Raw genomic sequence first — 21,460 nt, 5'->3', positions numbered from 1 at the left:
ACTAGTTTTAGAGATAAATTCTAAAAGACTAATGCTAACAGAAAAGCTTAAAGTGTTCTTTGTAATTGAGCTGCTTCACAAAGTCTCAATACATTTTCTTATTTGAGGAGTAAGTTTAAGCCCTTTGAGAGATGAAAGCTTTGTCACCCCACTGGCTCCATACGAAAATAATGTCGTATCCGGGCTACTCTAAAAGTCTACAAATTATCCTGTAAAAAAAAACAATCATGTAAGTTCTACCTTTAGGATCTCATGAATAATTTTTGCTACTTCCTATGAGAGTTTTATCCAGGGAAAGACCCAAGACTCAGAGTGAGTGTGTTTAGTGGGCCAATTCACATGTGCCCCAAGTGGTGTGATACCATTCCAGCAGAATGTGAGCCACTGATGCTCTTCTCCAAGAATCATTTCTCCATTTAAAATCAAGGAAAGAAAAGCAATAGTAAGAGATATTCGAAATCCTGTCCTCCAAAATTGTTTTTAAATTCTAATTAACAAAGAAGTGAAATAAACAGAATTATATCAAAGTAAAACATTCATAATCTATTCTCAAAAAAAGCACAGACTGGGTCAGCCCGGTGGCATAGTGGTTAAGTTCATGTGCTCCGCTTTGGTCGCCCAGGGTTCACAGGTTCAAATCCCGGGCGTGGACGCATGCACCACTCATCAAGCCATGTGTGGCGGCGTCCCACATGCAAAATAGAGGAGGATGGGCACAGATGTTAGCTCAAGGCTAATCTTCCTCAGCAAAAAGAGGAAAATTGGCAACAGATGTTAGCTCAGAGCAACTCTTCCTCACCAAAAAAAAAAAAAAAGTACAGACCACAACATCATCTTATCTTGGATGTTTATTTTTATACTCACAAAACTAATAAATTCAAAGAAAAGTACATGCTACTTCTTATCTTTTGCAGAGCATGATAAGATAGGTGACTAAAATGCAAAACTTAATTGCACTTATATCACATTCATTGATTTAACAGTTACTTTAATTTCCAATAATTTTTTTCTATGGTTAAACTTTTGCCTAGTATCTTAAAAGAAATATTTAAATGCCACTAGTAAAATCTAAGGTGATTTGATTTTTTTGATTATTTGATTTGATTATTTGATTCATTCGGGATCTAAATTTAGTTTGGCACTCCAAAGCAACTTAAATCTTTTGAATAAGAGATCCTTTCAATTTTTTTCTTATTTTGTATAATTCCAATTCACTTACTTCCTAAGCACATTTTGCTAAAACAACTCATAACTATAGTGTTATTGCAAACATATGTATAGCCCAAAGAGAATTTGAGTGTCTCAAAAGAAAAATATTGACTTTTTCCTGGTTTTTATTTGTAATGAGGATATCAAGGAAACAAAGTAAAAGTCTTGATCTAGAAAGAGGAATGTTCCATCCAAATCTAGTGCATCTATATTAATTCCCAGTTAGAAAAATGTGACCCCACTGTAGAAAACAAAAGATAGGGAAAGATAAGAAAGATGAATTCTTGACATACCACATTATGGAAACTCAGAATTTTCTTAAAGGGATGCAAAGCAGACTCTGTCTTATACAGAATTCTGCCTATATATATATATATATATATATATATATATATATATATGATTCTTCCTTTTTTGTGTGTGAGGAAGATCAGCCCTGAGCTAACATCCATGCTAATCCTCCTCTTTTTGCTGAGGAAGACCAGCTCTGAGCTAACAGCTATTGCCAATCCTCCTCCTTTTTATACCCCCAAGCCCCAGTAGATAGTTGTATGTCATAGTCGCACATCCTTCTAGTTGCCGTATGTGGGAAGCGGCCTCAGCATGGCCGGACAAGCGGTGCGTCGGTGCGCGCCCAGGATCTGAACCTGGGCCGCCAGTAGCGGAGCGCGCGCACTTGACCGCTAAGCCACGGGGCCAGCCCTATATATGATTCTTATTACTCTTTATACTTATAAAACTTATAAGATTATATCTGTTGCCAACAAAAAATGCTTCAAGGAGAATAAGACTTTAAACTGAAGGAAATTATTCTGTACTTACATTAGCATTCTCAGCCCAAATTTAGAACATATTGTAAGTAGCAATCTTTTGATATCTGAGTCATGATAAAAATTTATGTGGCTTCATTTATAAAAGATCTTACATGTAGATTTCCTGACAATTACTCATATCATGAGACGACCCTCAGAGGGAAGAAAGGCAGAGATGGGAGTGCAAAAGACCAATGAAGTAAAAGAATAGGAAAAGTAAGAGCATGGATTACAAAGAAGGCTACAAAAAAACATGTCTTCAGCAGATCAGGAAAAAGTATGAGGAATCATAAGAATATCTTACACACATAATGCTTTCCAATTTGCACATTGCTTTCACACATACCATATTATCTCAAGAAAGAATAGAAAGTGCACTGTGAGTTTCCCATGGCTTCATAATCTGTCCAGTCCCTCAGTGTTGACTTCTTCAATAAAACCCTCTATCACTATCTTCAAAGGAAGTTTTAAGACCCAGAAAAAGAATATACCTACACTTGCAAAATTCTAAAGGATAATGAAATATTGAATTGTATGACCTCTTCATTACCAGAGGAAAGAAAAACTAGGAGACAGAATTGCAAAGGCTCCCAAACCTATCCATATCTTTGCATTGATTGAGCATAGAGAAGCCTCCAATCTTTGGTCCACCTTCCCCACAAAGAGGCCAACATGGCACTGTTAATAATAATTATGATTATAATAACACTTCTAAGTCCAAAAGCAGGAACCTAGAATAATAACTGGTCAACTAAGTATCTTGACCCCTTCCCCAGATAGACCAAATGGAAGGCAGATGTGCACCACACACAGGTGCTGATCCAGCGTCTCACACCACATTTCTGCATTAGAAGCACCAAATTTTACAGGTGGAAATCTTAGAGTTTCTCTGGTTCTGCTTTCTCATTTTCCAGCTGAGACAACAGAGACTTGGCTAAGCCAACATCAGTAGTAGAGGCAGCCTTGGGCCTAGAGCTGTTGGATCCTGAAGAATTTCCTAAGCTGACCCAGTTTCCAAAGAAACACACACATATTTGTGTGGCCATGTTCTATGTTGGTATCCCATGTAGCTGTTTTGCAGAAGAACATTCATCAAATAAAGTCTTCCATCCCACAAATACATCGTTATTACCTCTGTCCCTGGACATTGCTAAGAATACACACTGGTCAGCTGAGATGCCTAACTTCTCAGGGCCCAGTCTTTACGATTCTGGGCCATACCTTCATGGGTATATATTCACTAACGAAGACAAAGATGACAGTCTTTCTGAAAAATTATTAAACTTGACCAACAGATAGAAATCCATTTCTAAAGTCTAACACATTCCAGTCCACTGGCCCCTCACTACCTCTTAATTAAAGTTTTAGTTAATGAGCCATCAAGATAGAAATCCACTGCTCCACCCAAGCACATGAGCACAAAGCAAGACCCATGATTAGAGATAAACATAAAAATCAGAGACGAGAAATATTGTGATTAGGAGGTGGACAACTGCAGGGCCACGCGCACACCCAATCACAGCTGCCACCACGTCCCTGCCTAATAACAGGAGTAACAAGCCCACAGTCCCCCTGTCAGGCAGGCTACCAGCAGCCAAGGCAGACAGGACTTGAGGCGCAAAACATCTGTTTCAGGAATTTTCTCAGAATTTCTAATCTCATTTATAAGACAAAAAATTTTTAAATGACAACTGCAGAATCTCTTTGATTACAGAAACTGGTTGCTGATTTACCAGTATACATTTTAAGTGACTCTTCAAGCTGTTAAAATTCTCCTACAGGGCCTGGTCGGTACATGGCTCATCAGGCAATTAGCAGAAACTTCATCGAGCACCTATTAAGAGCTCAGCATAAACCATGGTTCCTGCCACTGAAGACACAGGGTCTTATTGAAATGGCAAGACTCGGATGTCAGAAACCATACAAGAGAAGTGCAGAACTGGGAGTTTCCAGCTAGGCACAGTGCTAGGAATTCAGGGCAGGAAAACGGCAACATGGGATGAGGCTATTCAAGGAAGGTTATACAGAGGAGTTACAATTTGTTCAGAGCCTCGAAGGAAGGGCAGAATTTGAGTGGTAGAAGAAGGAAGAGTGTATTTTAGGCAGAGAGAAGAGCCAACCAACGTGAAACAGTGAGACAGAAAAATAGAGCTGAGGAGCGGAGTAGAAGGGTCAGCCTGTTTTGAGTGTTCTTGTGAGGGAAGAACAGGGGTGAGGTAACCAAATTATGAAGGGACCTGAATGTCAGAATGAATCCTGGGTCACAGCAGCCCTGGAGCCCGTGAACTGGTAAATACGTTTGCCAGGTCAAATACAGGACTCCTGGTTAGATTTGAATTTCAGATAAACAACAAATAATTTTTAGTGTTTATGTTCCAAATATTGCATGGGACACACCTATACTGAAAAAGTATTCACTGTTTAACTGAAATTTAAATTTAACTGGGTATCCCTATATTTTTTGCCAAATCTGGCAACTCTGCTGGTAAAATGATATTTTAGCAGGATTGACCTAGCGGTGGTATTTAAGAGGCACTTGTGCTATTGTCAGTAGAGAAAAGTAAAGCATTCAGAATACCTTTAAAACGAGTTGTCTTCCTTTTTAATTTTTCCTCTAAAATACACTCTTGTTTACCATAATTATGTCTTTTATCTGACTTTCCTTTAAACTAATTTTGCCCTCTTCCCCATCCCCAGGGGACATTTGGCAATGTTGGGGAGACATTTTTGGTTGTCATAACTGTGGGAAAGTTACTGGCATTGAGTGGGTAGAGGCCAGGGGATGCTGATAAACATCCTACAATGCACAGTGCAGCCCCCATAACAAAGAATGATCCAGCCCACATGTCCAGAGCACTGAGGTTGAGAAACTCTGCTCTAAACGAAGATAACAAGAGTCACATTCCTGGCCAAAGGTCCCCGACTTTCACAGGAGCTTACAGCCTCCTCGCAAGTAGTTTACAATGTTCTACAAATCTAAAGTGCAAGAAACCCTGTACATCCCCATTACACAGCATCTATTTTTTAATACTTATTGGGAAGAAGCACCACCTCCACCAAAAAAAAAAATCTCTGGACTTTGCAACTTTAGCTGACTCACACTTCACATTTTCCTTGAATTTTAAAGAGCTTAAAAATACGTACACAGATCAGCCACAGAAACAATTTGGTTTCCATCAGAGGAAGCATTCGCACACTCCCCACGGGCTCTGCCAAGATGGGCAGGCCCTGTTCTCCTAAGCCAAGCCTTTCTCCAACTCCTTCCCCTCCTCTAATCTCAGGGCTTTGTACCAGAGCCTATGCCTGTTTATCTCCTCCTTTTTCTAAGAAACATATTTGTTTTTCAAGTCCCAAAGGCTTTCTCCTCAGGGCCTTGCAGGCTTTGCCTTTTGCACCAAAATTATAAAGGGTAAGTTCCTCATTGGTCCCTGGAGTAACTTACCCATTATCACAGGACAGAGGAAGGAAGCAGCGGTGAAAGACCGTTTTGATGCTTCCATTGTCACGTGTGTTCACCCAGAGGGATGATCAAACTCAGGACTTGAGTTAGAAACAAAGTTCTGAAGGAAATTTCCTGTGAATTAGTTTATACCCCACAGTCAGTTCGGGGCTTTTATTTTCTTGTACTGTAATAATGGCCCCGTGGACGATGAGAAGAGGCAGCCCCGTGTCATGACAGTGGCTGTGTACGTGGAGGCTGCAGGGAGCACCATGAGCACAGTCATGGGACAGGGGTTTCCTGATCACATATTACCCAGGAACGCAGGGCAGTGGAAAAGAGCACCCTGGCCTGTTCATCTCAGCAGCCCTGGAGCTCAGAGCCTGCGAAACATTACTCTCATTGGTCCTTTGTCTCTTGGTTCTCTGAGCTGGATGTGACATTTTTATTTTATTTTTTTTTATTTTTTTTTATATTTTATTTTATTTTATTTGTGAGGAAGACCAGCTCTGAGCTAACATCTATTGCCAATCCTCCCCCTCTTCTCTCCGAAGTCCCAGTAGATAGTTGTATGTCATAGTTTCACATCCTTCTGATTGCTGTATGTGGGACAGGCCTCAGCATGGCCGGACGAGCCGTGCGTTGGTGCGCGCCCAGGATCTGAACCCGGGCCGCCAGTAGTGGAGCACGCACACTTAACCGCTAAGCTACGGGGCCGGCCCCTGGATGTGACATTTTAGACTCTCTCTCTGTCTGTTGCTCTATAACCAAGGCCTCTTTTTAAGAACACAGGTGACAAAAGAGAACATGCATAAGACGTGGTAGGAAACTCGTCACGAAGGATTAATAAAGGCAGGCCATGCCTGGCCTTCTTGAAAGCAAAGTTTTCTCTGAGGCTGATTTATATTTAGCTTCCTTCTGGTCTTTACAACTGGGGAAACCAGCTCCAGCAACACTTCTTTTGAAGTATTGAAAGGCCACGAGGAGAAGTGAAAAAGAGCACAAAATTTAAAGCAAGAAGAACCTAGCTCAATTCAGCCACTTCTGGGGATGCACGCTCTTAGGCGAGTTCTTTTATCCTCTCTCAGTTTCAGTTCTTTTATCTGTAAAATGGGGATAAAAATATCTAGCTCTTATCAAGAGCTCTTTTTAAAGTCTAAGATTTTATGTAAATGTTAGTTCTTATTTTGAACCCATTAAGCAAGGATGTAAAATGTCCCTCAAATGACAGATTGTACAGAAAGTGTCATTCATTGGAGTTTCGAGATGTGAATCGGGCTCTCTGATGTGTCATTGCTTCTGCGGGTCTTTCATCAGCTGTCTTAGACCCTTTTGACAGAAACAGACAAGGGAAAGGAATTACCATTCTAACATCTAGAAAATACAGGAATCACCTCTCTCTACCATTCCTGGCAGGGTGGGTCTACCCATCTTGTTTGGAACATTCCCACCACATGTGCTGTGCCACATGGCATTCCATTCTGCTAGAAAATTCTGGGTCGATGAAATGTGGACAGATAATGTTGTGAAGATAAATGAGTAACATTTGTGAAAGTATTTGAACTCTTCAAAGAAAAAGACCCACACTGATTCCAGGGATTTTTGTTAAGATAATTGGAATTTTAAATATGATATTTTGGTTGATTAATGTCTGTTCTGACTTTTTTGTCTCTTGGCCTGAGAGGAGCTGAGAGAAAGGGTCCACAGACTTCATTTCTTTAAAAATTAATAGAAACAAGTAAAGCATACAGCAGAGGTCCATGTCTAAATGTGGCAACCCATCAACCATCACTACATGGTACCACCACCCTCCCCACAAGCATCCCCAGTCTCCATTCAGGTGGGTCACAGTTCAGCCTTTGCAGAGCCCAGCACTCTGCACCCCCACCTCCAAATTGGGCCCATTCAAATTGGGCCCATCTGTAATGGTCTGAAGCCCTAGGATAAGACTCAATCAACCAACCATGTGCTACATGCTGTGCAGTCTGCTGAGGATACAAAATGAATGGCCAAGAATCCCTTCCTGCAAAGAGCTCGCCTGCGGGGCAAACAGATGTGAAAACAATTGATTGCAGCACGGTGATAAGAACTCTCATAGAGGTGTGAGCCCTCACAAAGGAGGGGTGCTCGGGCTCCCTAAGAGTGTTAGGGGCATCTTTACGAAGAAGGTGATGCTAAAACTGAACCTGAAAGAACAATAGTAATTCCAATGAAAGGAGAAGGATGCCCAAAGTCCTGGAGGTACGGAGAAGCAGGAAAGGGTGTGCAGGGAAGTAGCTCAGGGAAACCTGGCTCTGAAGGAATGTGGGAAAACACAGCAGGTGACACAGCCTGAGAGGGAAGGGAGGGACTAACTCACAAAGACTCTCTGCCAAGCAAGGAGGCTGGACTTCAATAGAAGGTGAGAGAGCCATTGAAACATGTGGTGATGAGGTGACGCTCAGAAGATGAGTGATGGGGTAAATATAAGATGAGAGAGCAACTGAGGACAAGGAGAGCCAAGCCTGAGGCACAACTGAATGTTCCTTCAATGGGCACCAGTGACGAGAACAAAATAAGCCTTTTTAAGCTAACATCAATCTTAGATGTTGCTTCAGCATCAAAGGCAAAACTACTGTTTCCAAAAGATGCTTCTGAAGGCTCAGAAAGCACTTGGTTATCACTTTGAGGAAAGGCAAACTGAACACATTTGTGTGGCCGTAATGGTAGTTATGACTAAACTGATATGTTGATAAGTCAAAAGAGATAACAAGCCCCTTTGGTTTTGTCAGATAACTCAAATGTTACGTTAAACCAATAAATATATTGAGAGACCTGAAGGTCAACTGACGTACAGGAGTTCATAGATAATGACAATGATCTTCTTGTCTTAAATTTTCTCTAATCTTCATAACTTTTCACATTTGGAACTAATCCTGAAGAATCATATTTCTTTTTTTTCCACCTTTATGGAGCTATAATTGACATATGACATTGTGTAAGTTTAAGGTATACAATGTGATGGTTTGATACATGTGTACATTGAGAAATGTCTACCACATTAGTGAACACATCCTTCACCTCACATAATGATAACGTTGTTGTTGTGTTGAGAAGGTAGAAGCTCCACTCTCACAGCAACCTTCAAGGATACAACACAGTATTGTTAACTATAGTCACTATGCTGTACATTACAGCTTCCAAACATATTAGAATCATATTTCTACTAACTAAAAGTAATATTTCAAGGCTTCAGGGGGAAAAGAAAAGCAGAAGAGAAAAAGAGCCTGAGGAAGGTAGCTAGGGAAGGAATAAATTCTTTAGGATCAGAGGTTCTGCCTTACAGAAAAATAACTAACTAAAGATTTCCTTCGATGAATGGCAAGTTAAAGAAACTGCAGAATAGTAGGAAACAGTAATACTGTTTACCTACAAAAGAACTAGTACTGCACCATGTTCAAGAGTTTTATATCTCTTCTGAGCATATGCAATGATTGTAGATTATTCTGATTTCAATCAGCAAAGGCCCCTTACATAGGAGAGGAGAGAAGACCTAACCCTAGGATGTTGGTTAGAACAAGATTAAACAGCAGGAACTATTCATTTAGATCACAATAGTGAAGATTCCATGCAGTAAGAGAAAGCACATATTAGTTTACCAGTTTGGAGAAAAGGGAAGGGAAATCCTAAAATTGTCATGTTATGGTTCCAAAACTGAAAATAATAACTTAGTTCCAAGAAACTGATTTCATTATTTCAGTGGACCAGACCAGAAAATCATGATTTAAATGTTCTAATTCTTTTTAAATTTTCTAATTTACCACTTGATTGATAAAGCCTTAAGTCTTAGGAGCTGGAATCCTTGAAGTCTTATAGCCATGCCCTCATCAATTTGAAGTAAGACTCTACTAAGTTGGTTTAATATTAGAACAAGACTGAGGGAAGCTGCTACTTTGTGAAAAATAGGATTATTCTGATTTCATCACCATCTTCACGGTTTTCCAAGCATATGTACAAGACATAATTATGATGCCAAAGTATGAAATATAGCTAGTTTCATAACCAGAATGAATTATGGCTAATTCTCCTGTAGTAAACAATCAGATTTTCAAATCTTATTCCCCAGACAGCCAAGTCAGGCCTTGTTTTTCAAGCGATTCATCTAAATAAGCAGCACGTCCGTGCACTTGAGGGCGTTTCCGGTGCAGGAGGAGTGGGGTGCAGAGCCCTTTTCCTCAAGAAGCTGGGCGTAGGGGCCCAAGGGCCATTCAAATGTCTTGCATTTTGAAATAGAATGAATGTTCTCTAATTTTTCAGTCTGAAAATCTTCCAAGCTGGAACTAGCCCTCGTCCTCGGAGCTGCCAATTCCTAAGCATTCGTGCGCTGGCACTGCACGCTGACTATCCAATCATTCACAGTGTCGTTTCTAACACTCCTGCCCCAACTCACACAATCCCGTCAGGACTTTATCTTGGCTTTATAACCTGCCACGTTTCCAGGTGGTTATTGTTTCGTTTTTTTGGGGGTTATTTTGCTTGTATTTGATTTTTGTTTGTTTGCCTAAAAGAGGTAGACAACCTCTTCGCACAACTATAAAGACCGCCTTGCCTCCTGCCTTTCTCTTACAAGCTCTAGCAACAAGATAGATTTGCCAAACTGATCCTTAGACATAAACTAATTCTTAACTCACAGTGACGTTTTACTGTCAGTAAAGGTGATGCCTGGGACAGTCACAGATCACTACAGCCTCCTTCCTCCAGCTTGAACTAAGGTTTGAAAAAAATGTTTAACAAGCCTAAGTAAGAATTCTAGGAAAAAAAGAACAACTAAGTTCTATGCAAAGAAAACGAAGTAAAAGATTATCCTCTGACTAAAATAGAATTTATTGCTAGGGCCCATACTTTACTGCAACAATTATTTAAAATCAATGGAAGGACCTAATTCTCAAATAATAGGATAAGAGTGCTAATCATTCTTTGAGTTCCAACAAATAGCTACTGGACAACCACTAAGTGGCAAGCCCTGGGCTGGACCCTGGGACACTGAGATAGAAGACAGAAACGTTCACGGAGCACTCAGAGGCTAGCAATGGTGTGGACACAGTAGGACACGTTCTGTGTGTGACAGACAGAAGCTCAGAGTGAGAGCGTGGGGAGGGCGTGAGGAGAGACACCCTTTCACAAGAATCGCTTGGATCACATGACTAAGCCGGAAACACTGGAATGGGTGCTGAATAAGTATAAAACACTAACCCAAATTGTGACCTACACGTCTTCAATGTCTTAAAAATAATGTGCAGCGGGCCGGCCCGGTGGCGCAAGCAGTTAAGTGCACAGGCTCTACTGTGGCGGCTCGGGGTTCCCTGGTTCAGATCCCGGGCGCACACCCACTCACCGCTTGGCAAGCCATGCTGTGGTGGCGTCCCATATAAAGTGGAGGAAGATGGGCACGGATGTTAGCCCAGGGCTAGTCTTCCTCAGCAAAAAAAGAGGAGGATTGGCAGATGTTAGCACAGGACTGATCTCCTCACACAAAAAATAAAAATAAAAAAAAATAATGTGCAAGTGTGTGTTTGTCAGTGTGTCTTTATTCATTTATTTACTCGCTTACTGCTGGTCCTTTTGCAGGACGCCCTGGCCAAAGCAACCGTGCAAGAACTTGCCACCCTGTACGGCACCAAGTACACCTACGGCCCAGGGGCCACGACAATCTGTGAGTCTGGGCTTTGGAACTGCGCAAAGAAACCCCAGGTTTCTGCGCCAGGTCTGAAAGAACTAGAAATACAAGGGAAAAGTCCCAGTCCTGTCATCAAGGGGCCTCCAGTGCAGTTGGAGAGGCTCCAATCCTGAGGGTTTTTTAAAAGCTGTATGTAGAATATGGTTTTCTGTATTCTTGTCCGTCTTTAAACTTCTCTGAATCTGATGGAGTACACTCCTTTCTTAAGGGGGCTCTAGCAGAAATAACCCACCTATTCATCTGTTGTGAACCTCTTGTATGTTTTCTTCAGACTAGCTCAGTGAGGTTTCTTTTTCCATGATACCGTAAGCTCTCGGAGGGCAGGAGCCATGCCTCTCCTTTGTCCTGACATCTCCAGAGTTGAGCCCATGGGCTGCTGTTCAGTGGGGCTGTATGGTTGTTGACTGAGTAAATAGATAAACAAATGGAGGAATGGATGAATGAATGAACAAGTGAATACGGAATCTGCGTGGCAGTGACATCATAACTGTTATTGGATGAATAACTGAATGAACGCCTCATCTAGGCCAGGCCATACGCTGGACCCTGAGAAACAAAGACGAAGGCCCGGCCCTGCCCTCAAGTTGCTCCAATTCCATCACTCAGCATGGTTTCCTCAGGGTTTGGAGTCCTCTCCTGTCACCAATCGTCCTGCAGCTTTCCTCATTGTCCTAGGAGATACACATTCTTTTCCCAGAAATCATATATATTTTATAAACAAATTACGTACTATATAGCACAGTTTACCATGGCATACAAGCGTGCCGAGAAGTTTGTATATCACAAAGTACATCCTTCCTGGGGTATGAAACCCATCACTCCCACAAAGCAGGCTTAGAGGTAAGATAGGACTAACTTTTTAAAATAGGCCCCCATATCTTTTATGATCCAGTTTACTAGAAAACTGGCCTACCTATATTATTTTGTACAGCGAAAACTTTATAATTATAGAAGGAAGCTGGCATTTTTTTTTAACCTCCTTCCTGGGTTTAAAGATTTTTTTTCTGCTGTTCACACGTTTCAGATCCTGCTGCTGGGGGCTCCGATGACTGGGCTTATGACCAAGGAATCAAATACTCCTTCACCTTTGAACTCCGGGACACAGGCAGATATGGCTTTGCCCTCCCTGAATCCCAGATCCAGCCAACCTGTGAGGAGACGCTGCTGGCGGTCAAGTATGTCGCCAGTTACGTCCTGGAACATCTGTACTAGTCCAGATGCTGGGAGCCTTTTCAAAATGCTCACTCTTTATTTCTTTCCTATCCTGAATTCTTATTTTTGTGTGCCTGGATGTTTTCCAGATCCCAAACTTTCTTTGAAGCTTCTGGGTCTATTAAACTACTTGCATCTTTTAATACTGATCATAATAAAAGTGAATCATTATAATTGAAAAACATGACAGAGTGTCTACTTCTTTGGGAGAAAAATGATGTGAACAAACGGCTAAGCAAGCTGTGCACAGGTGATGATGAGGGTCAGCCACATAGGAGTTAAAGTCCTAGGGGTATTGGCCAACGCTGGCAGAGTGCAGACATGCACAGGCTATAACGGGGGGCTTGTGAAGAAGAAGAAATATAGGGGGAATTTAGGATTGTAAAACGTGGTACAGGTGACAAGACTCCGTCTTGGTTTAGCTTCATCTCAGTTCATTCAGGTGACTTTATGAGCTTCTATTATGTGCCAAGCACTCTGCTACGCAGTTGAGGACAGAACAATGAAAAAGAAAAATAACGTTTCTGCCCTTGATGGTGGTACAGGCCATTTGGGAAGATAGCCATGAACAAACAATTATTTAATAATTAGAGATTTAATTTATATCAAGCAAATAAGTGCTGGGCAGTCTAGATACAAAAAACATACAAAAGGTCTCCCCACCTGACGTGGGGGAGAAGGCTCTCTCAGGAAGTGGGGAAATCTGAAGAATGAGTCACAACCAGCGGGACCAAGGGAGCACCCCTGCCAGGCCCTGGGACCACTCAGAAGCTGTGAGAAGAAAGCCAGAGAGGGTGGAACTTGGAGAATTGAGGGGAGAGGGGTATGTGTAGGGGCTGAGGAGGGAGATGGGGACAGGCAGAGCTTAGAGGCCACGTTCAGGATTTGGACCATTGGTCTAAGAACAATGAGAAGTCATTGAAGACATCATGTTGTAAATGACACGATCAGGGTTTCTTTAAAACACCAGCCAGGCTAAGGTCTGCACAGCAGATTGGAAGTGAAACGAGAGAGTGCCAAGGACCCTGGCTGGACCAGTTGGGCCCAAAATGAAAGAGGCAAAAATCACTCCATGACTTGTACATCACACATAACTTGAAGTTTTCCAGAATCAAAACTGAACGTACTAATGTTGGAGAGTATTGCACAGAGTCCAAATTTTAAAATATAATAATATGTATTTAGTTATAATTTGGGGGCATCTCTTACTTTAAAATCATAGAACAAAATATTAGTTCATTGTTTTCTACATGGATTCAAGGAAAATAGGATTTCATATGTAGCATAATATGTTGAATTACGTCTAATAGTGTTCTAGCCAAAAAAGAATCCTGTGAAGTCATAGTGATTTGTTTGGAAGTTGTCAAGCGCAAGAACGATTAATTGCACTAATTGTCCACTAGATGGTAGCAGTGCAGCTGCTACAATTTGCCAAGCAATCATCTTCAAAATAATTTAGTAATACATTATTTAAATAGGCAAAGATAAAGAGACACCCTCAAGTGCAAAAAAGAAATTCTCGTGAATTCTTAAACTAGTACTGATGATAATTTTAAAAATAGTAATTTAGCTAAATTATCTTCCCCCCATTCTATTTAGGTCAAAGCCATGTTGTGAATTGGAGGGCTAACTCAACCGTGGTTACCCGAGTGAAGTTATCTTGCTGGAGGTGCATCATTCAATCCATAGATAGTTCCAAGGACTTTCCCTTCTGCTGCCTCTACCAGGGGACCTCTAACTGAGGAACACTGTGGCCCCAAATTCAGAAGTCATGTGGGTAAACCACAAAGTACCCTCCGAAGCCCCTAAATTAAGGGTTTTAAAACAGAAATTAGGACTATATACGGGCTTTTCTAAAATTCCAAGGAATTTTTAAGTAGAAGAATAAGGATTAGGAAAGCAAATATGCCAATATTCTCATTTAAAATCCCATGTGTGCAGGACTTCCTGCACGGGAGGCATTTTTGCTGTATCTCTTGCCGACTGAAAGTTTACAACGAGCTGGCTAGGAGTGCCAGCTGCCTGAGCTAAACTGAGAAAAACAGAAAGAGGAGTCTGCTTTAGTCCCTCCCGTGCAGTAGTGCCATGTGAAACATCCAACTTTAAATCTCTTTTTAAAGAGATTAATTTAACATATGAAACATCACACTGTCTTACATAGTCAATCCTAAAATGATATGGTGTCCAACAACTATTCATCCTCCTCCATACACATGCCAAGACCTTTTATAAATCTTGATGCAGTAATATAAGGTTGTACTGAACTATACTTGCCAAGAAATCACACTCGTTCTGAGAAAAAGCTCCCGAATATTCTTGAAATCCATCTATTGTACAGTTCTTCAGAGGCTAAATAGGTCAGGGAGGAGTGGGATGTCTTAAAAGCATCACACTTCTGTGTCCTATTCCAGAAACAGAGAACTGTCAGTATGCAACAGATATCAAGAAGTCAAAGATTTATTTATCCTGTCTTATCCTGAGAGATACCAGGATCCCTCAAACATTTACTTAGATCCCCAAATAAAATAGAAGCGTCCTTCCTACTTGACCTGAAAACATGCATAGAAGCCTCTCTACATAGTTTTAAAACTAGTCACACAGAAAAAGGCTTCAAGAAAATATATCAGAATGCTAGAATTAAGGGTGATTTCTATTTTCTTCTTTCAATTTTTCTGTATTTTGCTAAATTATTTTCAATGAGCAGTTATTACTTTTAGAATCAGAAAATAAAACTTCAAAAAGCAAAGCTATAAAACAAAAAAAAATTTTTCTTGAAGTAGTCCACATTAAAACAAATACAGAGAGCTATTTCACCCCTAAAGGTCACAACCACCACTTTAATCCACCACTGGACATATGCTGATACTCAGTTCTGCAGCCTGACGGGGGCCAACCATAAGTCTGTTTACAGAACTGGACAAATCTGTCAACCACCTAGAGGGCACAGGCATGTTATTTTAGTGCCTACCATCCACCGAGTCCCTTACATGTGTTATCTCATTTAGCCCTCACAGCCACTTGTTAGAGTCGCAGTTGCATCCCCATTTTACAGACAAGGAAACCATGGCCCAGAATGACTAGGCAGCGTCTCGGGGTGAAAAAGCTGGTGTCTGGGAGCCACTCTGAGTTACGTCTGTCTAACTCCAAAGCTAAGCTCTTTGTTTTCCTCTATACCCCGGACAAACGCACCCTTGGAAGCAATGGAGCAAGCATTTGCTTTGGGAGTTTCTAGTGCTGATGAGCTCGTCCACTGTCAAGAACATGAAGGTATTTGTAAGACCTTCCTCTTCCTTACGTGCAGGGTTGGGGCAAGGGGCCCTTCTTGGGAGAACAGAAGAAAGTCTTACGTTATGTTGCACACCTACCAGACGGAGAGGAATGAAGCTATTGCTGCCGTACTTATAACAGGGGCATCACCCCAACAATATTATTATTATTTTTTTGTGTGTGTGTGAGGAGATCAGCCCTGAGCTAACATCCGCCAATCCTCCTCTTTTTTTTGCTGAGGAAGACGGCCCTGGGCTAACATCTGTGCCCATCCTCCTCCACTTTACATGGGACGCCACCACAGCATGGCTTACCAAGCAGTGTGTCGGTGCGCGCCCGGGATCCAAACCAGCGAACCCCGGGCCGCCTCAGCGGAGCGCGCGCACCCAACCGCTTGCGCCACCGGGCTGGCCCCGCCAACAATATTATTTTGATAATAAAAGTATACAACCATGACTCTGAGACGTTTCATATATGGCCGTCTATACACTTGTCAGTGTGAAAAGGTAATTTTTAAAAGGAAATTCTAATAAGTTATCTCATTAGATAAATTCACTCAGTCTGTTCAGTTACCTATGACTCTGGGTAAAAGTGTTTCCTTCTCTTAAATAATCCATAATTAACTGAGTCGTGCTCAAGACTAACCCCCCCCCCCCGAGAGACTGTTTGAAATGATCATTAATTCAACTTTCAGAAAGCATTTTTTGGGCACCTACAGCATCCAGACCCTGAAGACGGCAGCTGATGGACACACATTTGAGTAAGCTCCTTGCCTTCCCTCTAGGAGTCCTCAAGCCGCTTTAAGAACAGGGGTTCCCCCTGAGGACAGAGAGAGGAGGAGGGGAAAGGAGCCAGGCTGTGGGCCTTTAGCTCTTTCTCTGATGTTTTCTTCTTTACAAAGGGAGGTACAGAGCAAACACGGCAAAAGTACAGCCATCATAGAATCTAGATGGTGAACATCAGTGTCTACCAGATTACTTATAGCATTTTTAGTATGATCAAAATATTTTGTAATTTAAATGTTTTTAACTTAACAATTTACAACATAGCTTCAAAAACATATTTTATGTTACTAAGGATCACCTACCAAGGTGCTGTGGCCAGATTCCCAAATTAGGTTCCAAGAGCAAATCAAAACTGATTCCTTCCGTCAGTCAGTTCAAGCACACAGTAGAGCAGTATTTGAGAACAAAGAACCGGCTCAAATCCCAGCTCCGTGAACATACTAGCTCTGCTACCTTGGGCAAGTCATTTGCTAAAAAAGGAATTTGCCTCCCATCCCATCTGTAAAATGGGGTCCCTATTGTAAAAGGTATATGAGTAGCATGGCACTGTGCCTGCCCCAAAATGGGCATTTAGTGCTAGTATTGCCACCCCTCCCCACCCTCCTCAACTAGAAAACACGAGGGAAAAACCATTTTGTCCACCAGAACCCTAAGAGGAAATCAGTCCCTCCTCCAGATAAGAGCTGAGGCATAAAACCGGCAGAGGGCCCGGGGGCGGGCAGAGAACCATGCGGTCCCTCCTGCTGGTGGGCTTGATCGCTGCCGCGCTCGCCACCGCTCCTGTCCGCTTCGACAGGTAAACCCCACGCCTGCGCTGCCGGCTGTGGGAGGCGGACTGAGGGATGCTGCCCTCCAGTTCACACTTTCCGTCTTTTGCATTCTTAAAGGGAGAAGGTGCTCCGAGTGAAGCCCAAGGACGAAGAACAAGCAAACGTCATAAAGGACTTGGCCAAAACCAACAAGGTAAAGCATTTAGAGGGATGTTTTATCTTTTCTCTCTGTTCTCTAAAAGCTGCTTCTCTTTTATTTTAGGTTTAATGCCCACGATGCCACCAAAGACATCGCCAATACTTGCTTTGTTTTCCTTTTTTCCCAGATTACCACTTGCGCTTTCCCTCCCAAAAGCTTTGCAAGCAACAGCTTTTTCTAGGTGACGCTGTGACACAGGAGGCCACTCCTGACACCTTTATCAAGGCCTCTTTCCCTCCCGCAGGTGCTGTGCCCGCTCCATTCTGCTCGCTCCCACTCTCACCCTCACCCACGGCATAATTTCTGATAAAGTATTAGGTGATAACACCAAGGACCTGGCTGATAATAGCAAGATGTGACCCTTCCAAGAGCAGAGCCATTTTAAAAGAAACCCTTAATGTTAGATCAGTCTTTCAAAATCCAACGGGCTGACATAATCATTTTCTCACTTATCTGGCCACTCCTGTACAAAAGTCAGGCCAGCCGCCTTACAACACCATTTCAAATTCTCTAATGGATTTTCAATGTCAGTCATAATTTAATCTGTTTAAAATAGAAGAACTGAAGTTCAAAGACAGTAATTAAATGACCAAGATTACACATCAGACTTGAACCCAGATGAGAATCTGGGATTTATCATAGTCACACACACCCTTGTCTCCACATCAGATCAATCAAAAGTTCTGCCTACTCTAATTGCCAAATGTTTTTCAAATTGATGTTTTCCTCTCCATTCCACTGTCACTGCCAAGTTCATGCTGCTCTACCTCTTACCTGGACAATTTCAATAGCCCCTTAACTAGTGGCCAGGGTCCCAGTCCTCCCTCCCAAAAAGCCAAGTCCACACCGCAACCTACTGCTCTCTCTCAAACTTGAGGGTTGCATTCCTCCATTGGAAGCTTTTAGTGAGAGGCAGCCTAGTGTGGAAAGAGCATGGTCTTCAGAGGTTCCAATCCCAGTTCTGTGGCCTTAGGCAAGTTACTTAACATCTCTGGGCCTCAATTTCCTCCTCCATCAAATGGGGATAAAAATCATACCTACTTCCTAAGGTTATTATAAAGACTAAGTGAGCTAACATTTGGAGAGTGCTCAGAAGCAGGCCTGGTCATAATAAGCACTGTAGAAGCATTTTCTGTTGGTGCTGGTGTGGCATTCAAAGTCCTTCATGATCTGCCAGCCTCTCAGCCTCTGCAGGCTCCTGCTCCCCCACCCTCTTTCTCACTCCAGGAACACCAAATACTCACCCACTTTGGCCCGCAACCCTTTTCTCACGAAGAACGTGTTTCCTTCTTTGCTTGGCTAACTCACACTTATTCTTCGAGACCCAGCTCAGGCAGTGTCTCCTGCAGGAACTGTTCCCTGTCCACCAACTCTCGTAACCCAGTTTGGATTGCTTCCTGTGCTCCTGGAGCACCCTGTGCTCAGCCCAGCCTTGGTCAGCATGCTGAACATGCTCTGTCTCCCACACTAACCTTCTTGCTTCTCATAAGCCCTTTATCAGCCTCCACAGCCGTGGACACAGTCCTGTGCCCGGTGCTTAATCGATGCTCATGCAAGTTCACCAAGCCCTAAACTCTTCTCCACATCACCCTGTTAGAACAGAGGAATTGCTATGGTGATTAGATGGCCCTGCCTAACTCGTCTTCAAGTCACACTGCATCTCTCATATGTCCAATTCATGCTGTCGTTTTTGACCGAAATAAACCAATAAACATTGGTTGCTTCATAGAAGCCTCATATTGGCACATAATCGATTGACCTAGAGTTAGAGTGAGATCCAACCACAAAGCCTCCAGGTAGACTTGGACGCACACACAAGCTTGGTGTGATGGGTGGAAATTGAGTACTTCTCCACACTTCCCGGGTTGGGGAGTTGTACTTCATTTGGTTTCACAGCTGAGTATGATTTTTGAAGAACAACAAGAACTGGAATCTTCTCAAAGTTATTTTAATCTGAATGCTATCCTCCTGGGCCCATTCACTGAATTTCTGAAATTCTCAGCTAGAGGAAGAGAAAGAGAAGGGAATCAGCATTGCTAAATGCCTGCATGTCCCAGACATTATACTCATTTCACGACACTCCCAATGGACTCCTGTTAGCCCCATTTTTTAGGGGAGAGGACTGAAACTCTAAGAGTTTTAGTAATTTGCCCAAGGACATACTGCTAGAAAAATGACAGGGCTGGAGATTATGCCTTCTGTTGGGCACAAGCCTTCCAGGAATTCCAGAGTTCAGAGGGACACCTGGTTTTGAGGCCTGATTTGGACGGGGTGGGGGGAGGGTGTGCATATATTTAATCTATAGTCCCAATTAGAGACAGGTGCTGTGGCTAAATCAATTGTGAAACAACCCTAATCAACCCCAAGATGGTGGAAGCAAACAGATTAACCCAATACTGCTCATTCCTTTTGCATTTATATATAGATATATAGATACTATATATACATTTATATATAGATACATAGATACATATACATAGATAGTATGTCCTGAAAAAATGATCAGTACAAATGGCTTCTTTCCCACTCCTTAATCTTCAACAGTTCTTAAATATGTTTGCAAAAATCTCATAAGCTTATTAAAAGAAAGGTCCATACCTTAGTCACATTGAACTCCAAATTCCTTTCATGGTGTATGACACAGTCATTTCTTAATAAATGTGTTGCGTGAACAAGTAAACAACTGTGGCTAACGCTGAACTCATCTCCACAGCTTGACTTCTGGTATCCAGATGCCACCCATCACGTCGCTGCTAACATGACGGTGGATTTCCGAGTTAGTGAAAAGGAATCCCACGCCATCCAGTCTGCCTTGGACCAAAATAAAATGCACCATGAGTAAGTCCTATGCAAATATTCAAATGTGTTGGATTCTTGAAATCGAGAGGGAAGTACTATTTTTTAATTGGGCCAAAAAACAAAAGCTCTATCTATGAGATAAAATTCACAGTTCCTTCCTAACAGACTCTTGAGGCCTGCTTATAGAGGCGATGAGATCAAACTTGGCCACTCAACTTCCATCTTATGTTTGCTCTTATCTGCAAGAATGACAATTACCTACATCTGCCATCTCCAAAAAATCAGCCCCTAGTAAGGACAGAACAGGCATGGATGGCTTAGCCACACTCATCACCCTGACAGGTAATCACCCAGGAGCTCAGGGGCTGCTGGTGACTACCAGCACCACATTCCTGCATTTGAATTCTCCTGATACATAAAAGGAGGCCCAAATAACAGTGTTCAAGGCAGAGATGTGGGGATGTAAAATATATGATAAAAAAATAATTCTTCATAAAAGAACTTCTTCAGAGAAAGCAAAGGCAATACAGCAGAATAAGACATAAAGCAAAAGGAGAGAATTCTCAAATGGCCAAAGATGCAGGAATGAGTCATTGTGGCCTCATAGAGAAATAAGAGGAAATTAGAATTTATTGAGCACCATCCATGGGCCATGCACAGTCAGGGCCCTGGGGCAGTGAACAAGCAGGGAGCCCAACAATGAATATCACAAATCAACGCCTAATATAGAAAACAAAATGTGTTTTTACACTTTCAAACGTTTAGCGTTTTGATGTCCTGAGGGGTCACTCTGTTAACTCCCCCAGCACTTGTCATCCCAGGAGTCCCTTTTACTGAGACCCTCCCCACTCAAAACACTGCTAACCACTAGTTCTTTCTCTTTGACTTGTTACTTCATGCCTTTGCTCTCTAACGTAGGGCTGTAACTTAAAAGGCCTTCTTCTTCTGTTAGAGACAAAGATCCTATGATGTCATATTGCAGAGCAGGATTTACTGCAGCTCATCATGACTTGACTGTATTTATGATATTACTACCATATCCTTAATAAATATAAACTCTATTGAAATTAAGGAAAGACAACGTAAGACAAGTAAACAAAAAACATTCTTATTTGTGGCTTAATGGCTTAAAAAGTAGCAGGCTATTATTTGTGATGTTGCTGATCTCTGTCTTTGTTTTTGCTGCTGTTTCAAGAGGGTTGTGAAACAAATGTAGAAGTTAATACATGGGGAGAACATATTCAAAATTAAT

At 42.0% G+C, this 21,460-nt stretch overlaps 2 protein-coding genes across 2 annotated transcripts in view; both read left to right on the top strand.

Annotated features, from left to right (window-relative positions):
• The window catches only part of CPB1 (carboxypeptidase B1), a 32,954-nt gene extending 20,566 nt beyond the window's left edge, over positions 1–12,388 (top strand). Inside the window, exons 10-11 of the mRNA XM_058548938.1 lie at positions 11,068–11,152; positions 12,201–12,388. Of these exons, the coding sequence (XP_058404921.1) occupies positions 11,068–11,152; positions 12,201–12,388 (273 nt within the window). The remainder of the gene's footprint in view (positions 1–11,067; positions 11,153–12,200) is intronic.
• Positions 12,389–17,154: 4,766 nt separating this feature from the next.
• Positions 17,155–21,460, top strand: part of CPA3 (carboxypeptidase A3) — a 28,764-nt gene continuing 24,458 nt past the window's right edge. Inside the window, exons 1-3 of the mRNA XM_058548925.1 lie at positions 17,155–17,236; positions 17,328–17,403; positions 20,123–20,247. Coding sequence (XP_058404908.1) covers positions 17,169–17,236; positions 17,328–17,403; positions 20,123–20,247 — 269 coding nt within the window. The 5' untranslated portion in view covers positions 17,155–17,168. The remainder of the gene's footprint in view (positions 17,237–17,327; positions 17,404–20,122; positions 20,248–21,460) is intronic.

Source organism: Diceros bicornis, chromosome 2 (assembly GCF_020826845.1).
Source record: "Diceros bicornis minor isolate mBicDic1 chromosome 2, mDicBic1.mat.cur, whole genome shotgun sequence".
NCBI classification, from domain to species: Eukaryota; Metazoa; Chordata; class Mammalia; order Perissodactyla; family Rhinocerotidae; genus Diceros; species Diceros bicornis.
The sequence above is the reverse complement of the archived record's forward strand: the minus strand, read 5'-3'. Positions and strand labels throughout refer to the sequence as shown.